The sequence below is a fragment of the Notechis scutatus genome, chromosome 1 (genome assembly GCF_049901735.1).
Source record: "Notechis scutatus isolate UNSWTSFEM ecotype Mainland chromosome 1, rNotScu1.2, whole genome shotgun sequence".
In the NCBI taxonomy this organism is placed as follows: domain Eukaryota; kingdom Metazoa; phylum Chordata; class Lepidosauria; order Squamata; family Elapidae; genus Notechis; species Notechis scutatus.
The window spans coordinates 301025740-301040582 of record NC_142009.1 but is presented as its reverse complement, the minus strand read 5'-3'; the positions used below and the strand labels follow the sequence as shown (position 1 = coordinate 301040582).

Here is a 14843-nt window from a genome sequence, read left to right as displayed (position 1 = left end):
TTGAATTTTAGTGTTTTACTATATGAAATTACTTTTCCTGGTTTTTAAAGCATTTCTTTCAAGAACAGGACAGCAGAAATGGGATCATTTATGTTTTAATTAGGGAAGGACATACACATACAGGCTTAAGGAGTGAAAGAAAGGAAAAGGCTAAAAAATTTCCAAATCAAATCAACTCAGCATTCTCACTGGAAGCACAAATGACCAGGCTCACATTATCCTACTTAGGACAAATTATGTAAAGACATAAGACAAGGTTCTAATGCTGGGAAAGATGGAAGAGAGAGGACAACCAAGCAGCAAGGCTTGATCATTGTGGCAATGTATGCCCCATTGGAAAACTTGCAAGAACAGGTTAGAGACAGATCATTATAGAAAAAAAAAATCTATGTGGCTGCTAAGAATAGGCACTGACTTGATGACACATAATGATTTTCAAAGCTGACTGTTAAGATAGATAGTCCATAGGTAAAATCTGTTTAGGGCACTGTTCATCTCGATAAGATAAGATGAAAGGGCTAAAGTATGGTTTACTGATCTATGGTTCACCTTGAAATGCAATTATTTATCTCCGCTATTTTTCTAATTACAGATGTCTTTTACCAATTTCTTTGTAGGATGTCACAATGTGTGCAATTTGATTCTATTTTTTGCGAGTAAAACCTCCCGAAGGGCAAATTGTTAGTCAGGATAAACAGGAGCGCATTCAGAAGTATTTTCTTTTTCTGCTGCGGTCAATGAGGTTAAATCTCATATGAGTGTCTGTAGGAACGCGACCTTTGGGCGACTTGTATAAAAAAAAGAAAACTCGCTAATCCGGAGAAACCGCCGGAACGCTTGAGCAAACACGCACCGGGCTGCACAAGCGGGAATCCTGTTTGCGAGGAATTTCCTTACCCTCCCAGGACTAATCCAGTCGCAGCCCCGACTACCCGCATCTACGGGAGTTTATCCTTGGGCTGCTATCTTCGTTCCCATCATGCAACGCTCTCTCACGCGACAGCCTCCATCCCAAGGGATTGCCATCCTGCGCGCTCGGGCCTGGCCGCTGGATGCGTTTTGCTGGGAGGTCAATGGTCGCAAAGTCCGCCAATCACGCGCCTGCCCCACCTCTTGGTTTTTGTTTTTTTTCCCCTCCTTCCTCTCTGATAAAGAGCCCCACTTAACCTTCGGCGCCGCCGTTGGCTCTCTGTTTTCCGACGGAGCGAAGGTGGAGAGATCGGATCGGGCGGGAGCAGCCCCATTTTCGCCATCACCTCGTATCTTCTCCCAGTGTAGGTAAGAGCCCACTTACGGAAGGTTAAATGTCGCTTGGCGGGAAGAGCACGTGGAATTGATAGGAGGTGGGCATTAGCTTGCAGAAAGACCCCACTCGGGTTGCTTGCAACGAAATTTCATTTTAAATGAATGCCGATTGGTGTACATTCCAAGTGATAATAAAAGCTATTCTATTCTTGCTGCCGGGGATGGGACGGAATTGGGATTACATTTCGCGGTCTTCATCCCTCCCCTCCCTTGAAGGGGCGAAAGACTCGATTAAGGTCCCAAGAATAGCTGAGCTGGATCACTAGCTGGAAAGGATCCAGCACTTCGCCCTGCCGAGGGTCGCCAGAACGACGACAGCCATTTCCCAGTATTGGTTTCGCAGCCTCTAGTTGTGGCTGGGAATGCCCGGCTCCTGCTGCGTCAGGTGTGGAGAATCGATGGCCTGATGGCTTTCGGGCTTCGATGATTTCATAGAAGTGACCCCCAATGACCCTCTCACTAGCCCCTTTTGCGATGGCTTCCTTCCTCCCAAACTATCACTATTGATCTCACCCCATTCCTAAGAGGTCTGTAAGGGGCGTGCATAAGTGCACCATCGTGCCTCCCGTCCCTGTCCTATTGCCCTCATTTATTTGTGCCTATTTCCTATATTCTTACTCATGTTTATACTTATACCTATTATCTTGTAAGCGATTGACAAATAAAATAAAAATACCTGGCTTTCTCGGTGTTGGGAGTGGATGAAGCAGTGTTGAAGGGGATGCTCTTTTCAGAATTTTAATTTACACAAGACTTAAAATGTTAACTGGCTAAAATGTGCAGCGATACTGAATTGTGTAGTTGGACCCCCAGTGGTTAAAGATTCAGGAAGCAGATGGGTGCATTTCTTTTAGAACAGTAATTCTTAAATTGGAATGTGAAACTTAAAACAGGTCAAGATAGTGGATATGTATGGCTTCATATAAGTTGCCAGGAATCGTGCCAGAATCTATGACACTTACCTAAGTTATATTATTAGTAGATTAGTATCTTGCCTACACATGTCTCAGAATCCTTTGGTGAAATGGAATGACCAAAATACAATTATCAGAAAAAAGAATACAACAGAAGTTAAGCATTCCTTTTTTTGGCTATTTGTTTAAAGTGCATTGAAGGGGAAAATGTTACAAACATTTAAAAAACTATCTCAGAAACCTCTGTGGGAGTCAGCATGGCTGAAATTCAAGACTTCTCACCAAATAAAAATTAATATTTCTTTAGGAACAGTAAGTTCTACAAACCACTTTTCTAAAAGCACTTAAGGGCAGCCTTAAATTTTAAGAGCCCTGAGTAGTTGTGTTCACAGAAACAATAAGCTAGCATGCTGCCGATTGTTGACACAGTAAACCACTCCTGATTAGTGTTTTGTGGAAACCCAGATGTTGGATTAATGAGTTGCTTATTTTGTACAGTCTATTATATATTTTAGTGCTCCAGTTTCAAAGGGTTCCCTTGACAGTTATATGACTAGTGAAAACTTGTGCATGATTTCAAATGATATGTAGGAGGAAAGTTATATGTATTTGGTGGTTTCCCATACCAATGGTTAATAAAGGAGGAAATGGGGGGAAATGTCTCTAGAGTGTTCGTTTAGTATATACTAACAGCAAATTAATTTATCATTTACTTTTACAGTCAGATGCTTCATAACAACATGGAAAGTGTTCCTTCCCTATCAGCAACAGGCATTAAATAAACTGGCTGTGTGTATGTTCATATTGAGGGTATGGAAAGTGTCCCAATGGCAGTAGGAACATTTGGGGCTGAGCCTTCTAAGCTGGGAGGGTGGCTGCAACAGATCCCAGGAACAAAATCAGAGATCTCTGTCCAGAAGAGGTTAATGCTAGGAATAGCTAAGATATGGCACAGAACCCTCAGATTCTACTAGGCCTCTGATGGAGCAGGGGTCACCAACTTTTTGGGCCTCGTGAATGACCAAACTCATAATTTTAAATCCTGTGGACCAGAGACCCTGTGAAAATCCAAAAAAAAGTCTGCAGGAAAATTCCCCATCTTGTTTTCCTACCGATCGATCATTCTTTATTTGGGACCGCAGGATACCGTTTCCAGCTCCGTTTTCGGTGGTGGGGAGAGAGAGAGAGACTTTTGGCTGCATCCAAGGAAAGCAGCAGAAGCCTTTCTTTCTCTCCCCCAAACACTGCCAGAAATGAGTCTTTGTGAGACTGGCGCAGCCTCTTGGAGCAGGATGCCTTGCAGGGTCCCAAAGACTCATTTCTGGCGGAGCTTGGGGGAGAGAAAGAAAGACTTTTGCTGCTTTCCTTGCATGCAGCCAAAAGCAGAAGAAGAAAGAAGTAGCCCGGTGGCCAGGCGAGGCACATGGGATGAGTGGGGCAAGTTCCCCCCCTCCATACTTTTCCCCCTCCCCTCACTATTTCATGTTCACAATGCAAGTGACGCAAGCCTTGTGTTCCTGCAGGCCATTTGGTGCAGGCTTGTGTTCCCATGCAGCCTGGATTAATTGCTTTGGGGGGTGCTTTGGAGAGAACATTTCTCTGCGGACTACCAAAAATTTCTCATGGACTACTAGTGGGCCCTGGCCCACTGGTTGGCAACCACTGTGATGGAGGACCCAAAATTAATGTTTATGAAGATTCTCAGTCATCCAGGTCATGGTGGTCATAGTTGTCCCAAAAGGCAATTGGATTTTCTTTGAAGATGTTTCGCTTCTCATCCTCCTTCGAAAAGTAAATAGGGATGGAACTGACTTCACTTTGGGGGAGGGGGGAGTTCCATAAGCGGGGCACCACTGTAGAGAAGATGTACCTCCTCAAACTCACCAAACATTATTCTCTAACAAGTTGGACCTGCAGCATGCACCTTCTGCCAGATCTGATAGGATGGGCAGATGTAATTGGGATGACTCAGATAACTTTGTCCCATGCTAAGAATTTTAAAGGTTGAAACCAGCACCTTGAATTGGACCTGGAAGCAGACTGATAACCAATTCAGCATGATAAGCAAAGTAGAAATACACATAACTGCCTGCACTGCTGCCTTTTGCACCAAGTGAAGGTTCGGGATGCTTCAAGGTTCTTCAAGGGCAGCCCCATGTAGAAGATATTACTGTAATCCAATTGGGAGGTGACAAATGTCTAATTGATCATATGTATGTAATGTAAAATTGGGGCATTAAAATTGACATAAGTTTAATGATTCATGAGACTGAACTATCTTTGGGGTTACTGCTTTTATATTGCCTTTTATATTTTTGTAAGCCACCTGGAGTCACTGGGAGTGATTTGGAAGGTCATAAATTTTCTTTAATAAATTGATGTTTTGCATTTGAAGTATTCAGTGGCTGGGTATTCTGTTCTAATCAAGTCTAGATAATGTTACTGTTATCACTAGTTAATGAAAGAAAATGTAACTTTTTGAAGTAGAAGTAGATAAATCTCCATTGTAACATGATTTCATTGGTGTCTGGCTGGCTTGGATAAATTTTGTTTTTCTAAGATTTTTCTGATTATTGAGAGGTGGTTTCTTTCCCTATTTGCTTCAAATCAGGAGATCTATAGAACCCTGATAAAGCATGTAGTTTGGACCCTGACATTTTGGGGCAATGTGTCACAAGTTAATGAAGTGCTGCTGGAGTGTGGATAGTAGAATCAGGACAAGAACATATAACTTGAAACATTAAAAAAAAAACATCCTGAAAGCTACATGTAGGTTATAAGATACTTGGTTAAGCTGGCTCCACTTGTAATCAATTCAGTCATGGGTGCAATAGTGGTGTAAGAAAATGAGTTTATGAGTTAAGAATTTCAACATACTGAAGAGATAATCTTTTAAGTACAGCATAAAGTCAGGGTATGAGGAGCACTAGTGGTCTGGAAGAAGGCTGAAGAGTGGTAGATAAGCTTTCCCAAGTGTTCTCTGATGCTTATCTTTCCCTGTCAAGCATGACAACAGGACCTGAAGGGAATTGGGTGTGTTTGGGGTCCACCTTTAATATGAGACAGGTGTATGTGTGACTTAACTGGCTTAGCCAGAATCCTAAGTGGGTTGAATGCATGTACCTAGAACTCTGATCTCTCAAAGATTGTTGGTGGACAAATCAACACAATGATATTAAAATCAAGTCCTTTCCTTCTCTTAGAAATATTAATAGGTCATTGCTAGCCAGCTTGGATTGTTTTTATCTAAAAATGATGAGGCTATTTAATCAAATAGCTCCTTAATCCATAGTTTTAATACTGCATTTATCAGGAAGTCTCACAAAAACCTGCAGATTTTTTTTTTTTAAAAAAAAACAATGTAATTAAGTTTAAAGTACAGCACACTGGGTATAATTATGTACTCAGAGAGTTCAACTGCATATACTGGAATGTTTGCATATTCTGAAAAGTTCCTGTGATTTCCCAACTTCTCTACGTAAGGAGAATCAACACCATAATGTCTTGTGATTCTGTGTTGAAAGAGGCCAACTTCCTGATGTACTCATTTTAAGTCAATGTCAATAAGCTAAGCCAAAAAAAAAAAAGAATCAATGCCAGAACTGCTTCCCATAAAGTGAGACATTTAAAAGCAAATTGCTGCAAAATTGATTGGACTGAATTATCACAACAAGCTTTGGAGGAGAAAACATGCCCCTTTTTATATAGTGACTTTCATAGTAACAGAATCTTGATATGTAGCAGTATCTGGACATCAGCTTTTTTTGTTTTTGTTTTGTTTAGAACAGGGGTGTCAAATTCACATAGTCACCGTGTCATGTAACATTGGGACTTTTTTTCCCTTTCACTAAACCAGGCATGGGCATGGCTGGCAGGTGATGCATCCAGCCCACAGGTTTGACAGCCCTGATCTAGAGCCTCTAAAATGTATTCTACTGAAATTGTGCCATATCCCCAAATAATAGTGGCATATAATTCTACTTAAACAGGCACAATTACCTTATATTAAGCCTCCATTAAACTAAGTGTGCCTAATTTACTAAAAAAAAGAAAGAAAGATCCTAATAATTGGGGTTTTTTAGTTTTGTTTCTTGGGTGATGTCAGCATGGTGCTTTCTATAGCCAAAATTGTTGAAGCAAAAATATTTCCCGATCTCCCCGTCCTGATGGTTCATGTTATAGGGGGCATCTGCTTTTTCTCACTTATTATTGAAAGCTAGAGAAGCACTAGGGCAATCTCTATATATTTTATACTAGCTGGATCATCGGGTGATTTGTGCAAGTGATAAACAATTTTTAATGACTTGCAGTGCCCTTTTGCCTTTTAATTGTTTTGTATAAACTAAAAGAAAGAAGAAAACGTGAAAGAGTCTACAGTTAGACTATGGTGAACAGTGCATTTATGTAAGAATAAATAGATCAAATTTAGAAAGTTTTTGCTGTAGCTAAATTGGGGATAAATTAAGTTGTCAGTGTGGTATAGTATGGTATAGAACAGGGGTCGCCAACCTTTTGGACCTCAGGGACCACCAAACTCATAATTTTAGATCCCAGGGACCACTAACCGGTTCTGTGGGCATGGCCTGATTTGTGGGTGTGGCTTGGTGGTCATGTGACTGGCTGGGCATGGCTTGCATGTAAATATAAATATTTGTTTTCTTAAGTTTTCGCGGGTACTTACATGTATGGTATTCAGCTTTGTTCGGGTATTTTTCCACGTCATTATAGTTTAAAAGCACAACTATAATGACGTGGGAAAATACCCGAACAAAGCTGAATACCATACATATAAATATTTATATAAATATTTAGTTTTTCATTTAAAAAAGAGCAACTTTTACCCAAAATCAGGCAAAGCAGGCAGATTGAGTTGTTCACAGAATCACAGATTCATTCAGTGATCGATCTATCTGCCATCGGCTAGCTCAGTCTGTCACATAAAATTTGCTTGCAAGCAAACTCATAAAATTAACTCACAACACACCATGCATGCAAATATTGAATTTTTTATTTTAAAAAAAGAGCAACTTTTACCCAAAATCAGGAAAAGCAGGCAGGCGGATTGAGTTGCTCACAGAATAACAGATTCATTCAAAGATCTATCTATCTGCCATTGGCTAGCCCAGTCTGTCACATAAAAATTGCTTGCAAGCAAACTCATAAAATTGGCTAGCAAGCAAACTCACAAAATTAACTCACAACACACCATGCATGTAAATATTGAATTAATATTGAATTATTTAAAAAAAGAGCAACTTTTACCCAAAGCAGGTAGATTGAGTTGCTCACAGAATCATTCAGTGATCGATCGATCTGCCATCGGCTAGCTCAGTCTATCAAATTTGCTTGCCATGAGTCTGCACTGAATTTGCTTGCAAGAAAACCTTCAGTCCTAAGGGAGGTTCGGCTGTGCTTAGCTAGAAAGCAAGAAATCCAACCATTTCCTGCTTCCTAGCTAATCTAAGTCTCCCGGCACAGCAGAACAAATGATGGTCGGAAAAAGGAAAAATAGCAATTTAGCAGGCAAGTTTACCGGGGTAAGGAGTGAGTGAGCGGAGAGGGTTCCTGGGGGCCATGTGGGCGGCACAGCCTTGTGTTCCCGCGCAGCCTGGATAAATTGCTTTGGGGGGGTGCTCTACGGGTGAGATTTCTCTGCAGCCCACCAAAATTTTCTCATGGCCCACCAGTGGGCCGCGGCCCACCGGTTAGCAACTGCTGGTATAGAATAATGGTCACCAACTGGTGGGCCATAGACCACTGGTGGGCCATGAGAAGATTTTGGTGGGCCACAGAGAAATGTCCCCCGCAAAGCAATTAATCCAGGCTGCGCAGGAACACAAGGCTGCACCAGCCACATAGCCTGCCTACCCGCTGGCCCCTACCATTCAGCCGAGTGCAAACCTTACCTTGACTAGAGCCACATGAGCTGGAACTGGAAGGTAAGACCAATGGTGGGGGAGGGCAGCAGCTCTTCCACCCGGGTGCCTGCCATGGACTGGAAGAGTTGCTCCGGGATGACCAAAGGGCCAGTGCTGTGACTATTGTGGCTCTGGAATATGGGACCAAGCTTCCCACCAACGTCAGCAAGCCACCGTCAGTCAAAATTCCTATTACTGGTCCACGGGATTTAAAATTATGAGTTTGGTGGTCCCTGAGGTCCAAAAGGTTGGCGACCCCTGGTATAGAATACTATACCAATATAGTAATGGTGGCTAAAGCACCAGCCATGGATCCAACTCCAAGCAGTCAAGTATAAATGCAATACATTAACAAATCAATCTATCAGCTAATTTTAGGTGCATATGCCTAGTTTAACTAAATTCAAAAGAAGTCATACTCTTCTATCCCTTACTGCACACGTACTGTAAGTATGTGAATAATACTTAGATTGACTTTGTAAAATTCCTTTTTACAGGCATTTTGCTAAGACTTTGTTTCATATCTTGTTTGTTATCTTGTCTCCCACTTCTGGTAGGTCTTGAGTAAAGAAAGAAGAGATGGCCTTGAAGGTAGCTGTATTTCTGAGCTGTGTGCTGGGAATTAGTACCCTAACCCTGGAGGAACCTGAGGATGGAGGCAAGCATTGGGTTGTCATTGTGGCTGGTTCCAATGGCTGGTATAACTATAGGCACCAGGTGAGAAGGCTTTGAGTTCCAGTTGAACAATGAATAAATAAACAGAGGACTTCATGCTAAATTGAATGAAATTTTTCAGAACTCTCTCTACCTAGCTAAAAATGTCAGTAGACTGCACTGAGAATGAATGCCTTGTTTGTTGAAGTTTAGCCTACTCAATGCGGGATTTTTATTATTAATACTATATCCAGATGTATAATAATAATGAAGTAACCCAAGATTTTTAAGCCTGAGCTGCCCATCAAAGTAACTGAGCCACCACTGTAACCAATCTTCTAGACTTTCAAATATTTATTCTTACAAGAATAAAGAAGAAACTCTGCATGAGGTGTACTATGGTAGAGGACATTGTTCTTGTTAATTGTCTTAACTGTCCTCTTGAGTAGGAAGGCAAGATACACACGGAATAAGTAGAATCAAAACATTACTTCCAATCTGCTTTTAGCACAGGTATGATTTAGATTTATTTAGACTTCCCGACCCATCCAGAAGTCACCAACTTGGCACCAAATCTTAACATTTTTAGCAAACTTTGAGATACTTAAGAAGTTTGGCGTTTGTTCTTTCTTTGCTGCAGTGCAGAGACAGAACAGACTATACTTTCTCCTCATTTAGCGGCTGTCAGGGTTCCGATGGATGCCCTAATTAATTCATGAGCCTCGAGCCAAGTTTCAAAACATTCTGCATTCTGTTCCAATGACTTGGTCGCTAAGTGAATACATGAATGAGAGAGATATGTTGTGAAGATCACTGGTTGCTACCATCTCATTCAGATACATTTCTCTGGTACAACCTGTTTTTCCTTCCTTTTTTGCCCCCTTACCGATTGGAGAGATTGCTTAAACAAACTGTCTCTCCCTGAGCTGCTTCCCCCCCCCACCCCCCCACCCCCACACAAAGCTTCCCTAAAAAGTGCTAATGCAAGTTTACAGGCTCAGGTCTATGACCTTAATTAGTTGATTAGAACCTTGCAGCCTGAAACTGACCAGACTTTAATCAGTTTCACACTGTCAGAAAATTTTGTAGTGAATGCTACATAGGTCTCAAATGATTTTTTAGTTACAGTTGATAATGTTTGTGTTTGTGAATGGTCGCTAAGTAAGATAGTCATGAAGCAAGAAGTGCTGTAAATAGGGCATTCTGGTAAGTTTTGCAGTTCCAGTTCAGTTTTGTAAACATTAAGTACAAAGCAGGTCAAAGAGAAACAGACAGAAAGATATGTATGGAGGAGGAAGCTTGAGGTAAGAAAAATTTCGTATAGATAAGAGAAGAGAAGTTGCAACAATGAAGTGAAGTTGCAACAGAAGCTATAAAACAGCAGCTCTCAGATTCTGCAGAAGGATGTTTACTTTAAAAAAAAACGCTAAATAAAAGCTGCAGTGATTTTTATTGTGAAATCTTCCTCTCTTTTGCATCAAACTTGTTTGTCCTTATTGCAACTAGAAACTTGTTGATGGAAGATGGAAACTGTACTAAACTGCAATTGGCTAGAATAACTAGACATTGCAGAAATGTGCAGTCCTCTTAAAGAAGAGTCAAGTCTGAAATTTTCACTGAAGGAAACAAAATGACCATGGTAGAAACAACTCAATTCTATCTCTTTTCATGGCCTAAAAATCAATGTTTCTCAACCTGGACAACTTTAAATTATTTGGACTTCAACTACCCAATTTCCCCACCTGGCATGAGAATTCTGGGAAAATTCTGAGAATTGAAGTTCACACATATTAAACTTGCCAAGGTTGAGAAACTATACCTAAAAATTGCTCTGTCTTCAGGTGTTTTTTATTCTCTGTTTACTTTTTATTATTAATCTCCATCTGATCTGTGACATTTCAGTATGTGACTTGGCTAAAACGTTTCTATAATTTTTATTCCACTATGTTTGCAATAGAGAAGAAAATGGAAAGCCTAGCATAACATTAACCTGTGCATTTTGTGTGACAAAGTTGTCCTACTGTTGGAACATATATACATATACATTTTCAGAATTGTTGGATTAAGAAATGCTGTTCATTCTGTGTTTCCAAGAAAAATATATTAAGGAAAATACTAATATCCACTATAATGCAGTATGGGGTGGTTTTGTTTGCAATAAATCTTTTATATTATTGACTTTTTAAGCACTTTTGAAAGATTCATTACAGTGTCCTGTGAAAGTTAAATGTTGATTAATATCTGTTTCTATCTGAACAAGGAAGTTAGAGGACTTCAGATATTGTGAATAGCATCCAACAATAAGAACTTGGATAATTGTTCCTTTGGCTTAGCTATAGGTTTAATTTCTGGTTTAAAGGAATTTTTCCAGTATTTTTCAAACCATATAGAAACATTCACAAGGTAAATAATAAATTGTCACCACTTTTTCCTGCTCTTTATTTGGAATAAGTTAGGCTTACTATAATGGAGTGGCTAAAATGAAAAAGTATCTATTGTTGTGAGCATATAGGATGACTCATAATTTTGCAGGTGTTGGCTTCTCTTTCCCAAGCAGTGACCCATGCAGCAAACCACAGAAATTCAGTAAAGCATGAATGCTGTAAAAATGGTCTCCTGTTGCAACTGGAAAGTTCCAGAATTACACCTGCAATTTACCACATCATCAAACCTTTATTCTGGTCATAAGGGTGAATTATAGTCAATTAAAAAGCATAGAAAATATCTCAGAGTCTAAAGAATAGTAATTATAAGAAGCTAAAGGATATAAAACAGAAGTGTATGTATAAAGCAAAAGTCTAAAAAGAATCTAAAAGAGGTAGAAGCATTAGATGGATGTAGGATAGACTAAATCATCACAGTACAGAGCACTCTAGGATGCGGAAGTAGTGCTCACTGGAACTAGTTTATAGCACAGATCATCTGTTGAATTTTAAGCACTGATGCATACAACATGACAACATATGTTGTATCAGGGTCGGTATCTGTAAACAACAGGGAGATGTAGACTTCTCCTATGCACCCTGGGTAATGGTGTACCCAGGTGTAACCATTGTGCTGTAATGGTAAGATGAGGCTGGTGCAAATGTCTCTGTAATATAGGCACTGGAGAAATATGGGTTCTGTTATTTCTGTGTGTTCAGAGTCACAAGGACATTGTCTCTGTTGGTAGAGAATTTTCCTGTAACAGTCTTCAAGGACAGCTGAAGAGAAGACATGACATCCCGCCAGAATAAACCTCTGTTGGTTAGATACTTCAAGTTTAGTTACGTATACAATAGGGAAGACAGAATTTCTGTTGGATTCACTGGCGATAAGGTGGGGACCTGGTTAAATCCAATTGGTAATACGTTTTTGCTACACACCTTGGCTTGACCATATCCCATGCTGACCGGAAAATCTAGAGAGGAGCCCAAGGATGAGATCTTAGTTGCCATTGTCTTTTCTCATGCGGATTGAAAATCATCCCTCGTAGTTTGTCAACAAGGCCAAGCAGGGGGGAAATTATAGTCGAACCAATAATTGAGTATGGTCACCCACACAGTAGTCTTCACTGTAGTGTCCCTAGTCTCAGGGTACCATTAGAGACTCATTTTGGGACTTGAAGGGCCTATCTTAGAAATTTGGATTGAATATGTTCTACTGGTGCAAAATCAGAGAAGGGGTCCAGCTGAACACCATAAAGAAGTTTTGCTATTGGCTTTTGAAGGTATATAGTAATCACCTCTTATTTTGAGGAATTTAAGGATAGCGGATGAGCTGCTCTGTGCATTGCAAGCAATGCAGTCCTGGGTTTTTCTACTGTTGGCAGAATGAAGGACTAGATACTTGAAAAAAGAGACATAATCAATCTTCTGGCCATCTATTGTCCAGGAGTGGCTTGTGAGCCTTTTGGCAAATGCCATCATTTTGGTTTTCTGATAATTGAGTTCTAGCTGGACTTCTTTGCAATACTGTGTTAGAACCTGCAGCTTAAACTGTAATATACAGGAATACAGACAATGCTACTGGAATTATGCATCTTATATTCAGTTCTGAGTTTAACATTAATTCAACTCAGAGAATCTATGGTAGAGGCTATATTCACTTCTGAAATTCTGGAATTGGTGTTCTGACCACCAACAAAGTAACTGTTGGGATGAGTGACCTCTTCCAAAATGATGTGAGTACCATTTTTCTCCCTATTTTGTTTTGGTCTCTGTGCACTTGCTGATGTCACTCACCTGATTCATACCTGTTTCCTTAGTTATTTCTTTTAGATGGCACTATCTTTCTCTCTCCCCAGTGTGTCACTCAGCCTGCTATTTTCTTCATTCTCCCATTGCCTTTTACACAGACCTTTTCATCCCCAGCATTGTGCCCAATATTTTTCCACTATGGACTCTTGCATTTCCTATCTATGTTCCATCTGTACCATGCAACAGTGATCCTTCCTTCCTTCTTCCCTCTCTTCTTCTCATAGATGGACTTGCCATGAGTCGTCCATCATGTTTTCATTGGAACCTGCCCAGATCCACATTCATTCCATCTTCTCTATTCCTACTCTGCTTTCTAAGGTTTCACTTTTAGGTGATGCTGCTGCTACTTCTTGGGATGTATTTTGTCAGGTAAAGACATTCTAGTCCCCTTGGCATTTCTCTGACAATATGTTTCTTCTCTGAATTTTGGAGTTTCTCTAAACTCACCTCTCATTTTGCAATAACTCAATTTTGGGTACTGTACAGTGGACAATCATTAAGTTGACAATTTTAAAAATAGGGATATACATGGAAAATGGAATAGTTTCACAAAAACAAGAGCCACAAAACTAAGCCGTAACACATAAAGAACACTGCAGATATGACCCTATTAGTATCATATAATTGTTTTCAGATTTGGCTTGGTGTTCAGTATGAACGTGGCTCAGGGCCCCGTTGAACTGTTCTTCTCTGAATGTTTTTTTCTGAGAAGAGGCTGTCTGTGATTCTCAATGAACAATTGTGTTCCAACACTATATTGTGAGAAACAAGATATTAACTTAAGCAAAATCCATATAATGTCATACTGTCTTGTCTTTGTTGAAAAACAGTTGGTAAAGAAAGCTATCTTATATTTTTCAGGCTGATGCATGTCATGCTTACCAAATTGTGCACCGGAATGGTATACCAGATGAACAAATTGTTGTTATGATGTATGATGACATTGCTTATAATGATGAGTAAGTAATAAACATTTAGCCATAACAATACTACAGATAAAGTTACAAGAGGTTTTTTTCTCATAAAGTCTCAATTTCACAACTTCACCTTTGCTTACTGTTTGATGAATTTCATGTAATGCTTTCAGGCGCATCCACAACCAAATCATTTGGGCTTATTTGGCCTTAACACCCTATTTTTTTCCTCAGGAAACAAAAACACAGATTGCATTCCACTGGAATGATCAATACAGAGACTTCTCAACTTATGACCAATTGTTTAATGACCGTTTGTGGTCATGACAGCCTCACTACGGATACTTTACAACCTAAAGCACTTTCAGCCATCATAAAGTCTTGCACAGGGTCTCCTAATCCCATAAGTGTATTTCGAGTGCTTGACAACCTGTTCTCATTTACGACTAGTGTCCTGCAATCATGTGATTGCCATTTGCAATCTTTTCTGCCAGCTTCCCTAAAACGTCAGCAGGGAAGCCATCAGGGAATGTTGCAAGTGGAAGAGATGTTGGATTTGAGATCTATTTCCTCAGTGCACTGAGGAATTTCCCTTCCCTCTTCAAAGAAGAGAAATTATCCACCGTGCTGGAGGAATGGGCCTCAAATCTGGCAGAATTGCTAATGAATGTCAGCATTCTAGAAGACTCAAAATACTGACATTTACTAGTGTTTTCCCTCTGGAGAGGCAGAAACTAGTGAATGCCAGTGTTCAGAGTCTTCCAGAATAATGGTGCTTGTAGTCATTCTCTCTGGTGGGGAAGGGAGAAGGCCTGGGATTCCCGGGTGTGTTGTGAGGCTCAGGGCCTCTACCTGTCCCACCAGCCTAGGAGGCTCAGGCCCACTCCCTGGTAGGTTACT

General features: G+C 40.3%; 1 protein-coding gene across 2 annotated transcripts in view; it reads left to right on the top strand.

Moving 5' to 3' along the window:
- Positions 1–1191: 1191 nt before the first annotated feature.
- Positions 1192–14843, top strand: part of LGMN (legumain) — a 28638-nt gene continuing 14986 nt past the window's right edge. The window contains exons 1-3 of one of the 2 annotated variants that reach the window (XM_087952090.1): positions 1192–1274; positions 8695–8854; positions 13891–13988. In XM_087952090.1, the coding sequence (XP_087808216.1) occupies positions 8717–8854; positions 13891–13988 (236 nt within the window). In that variant the 5' untranslated portion in view covers positions 1192–1274; positions 8695–8716. Of the gene's footprint in view, positions 1279–8694; positions 8855–13890; positions 13989–14843 lie in introns of both variants that reach the window. The other variant, XM_026679209.2, reaches the window with a different exon arrangement.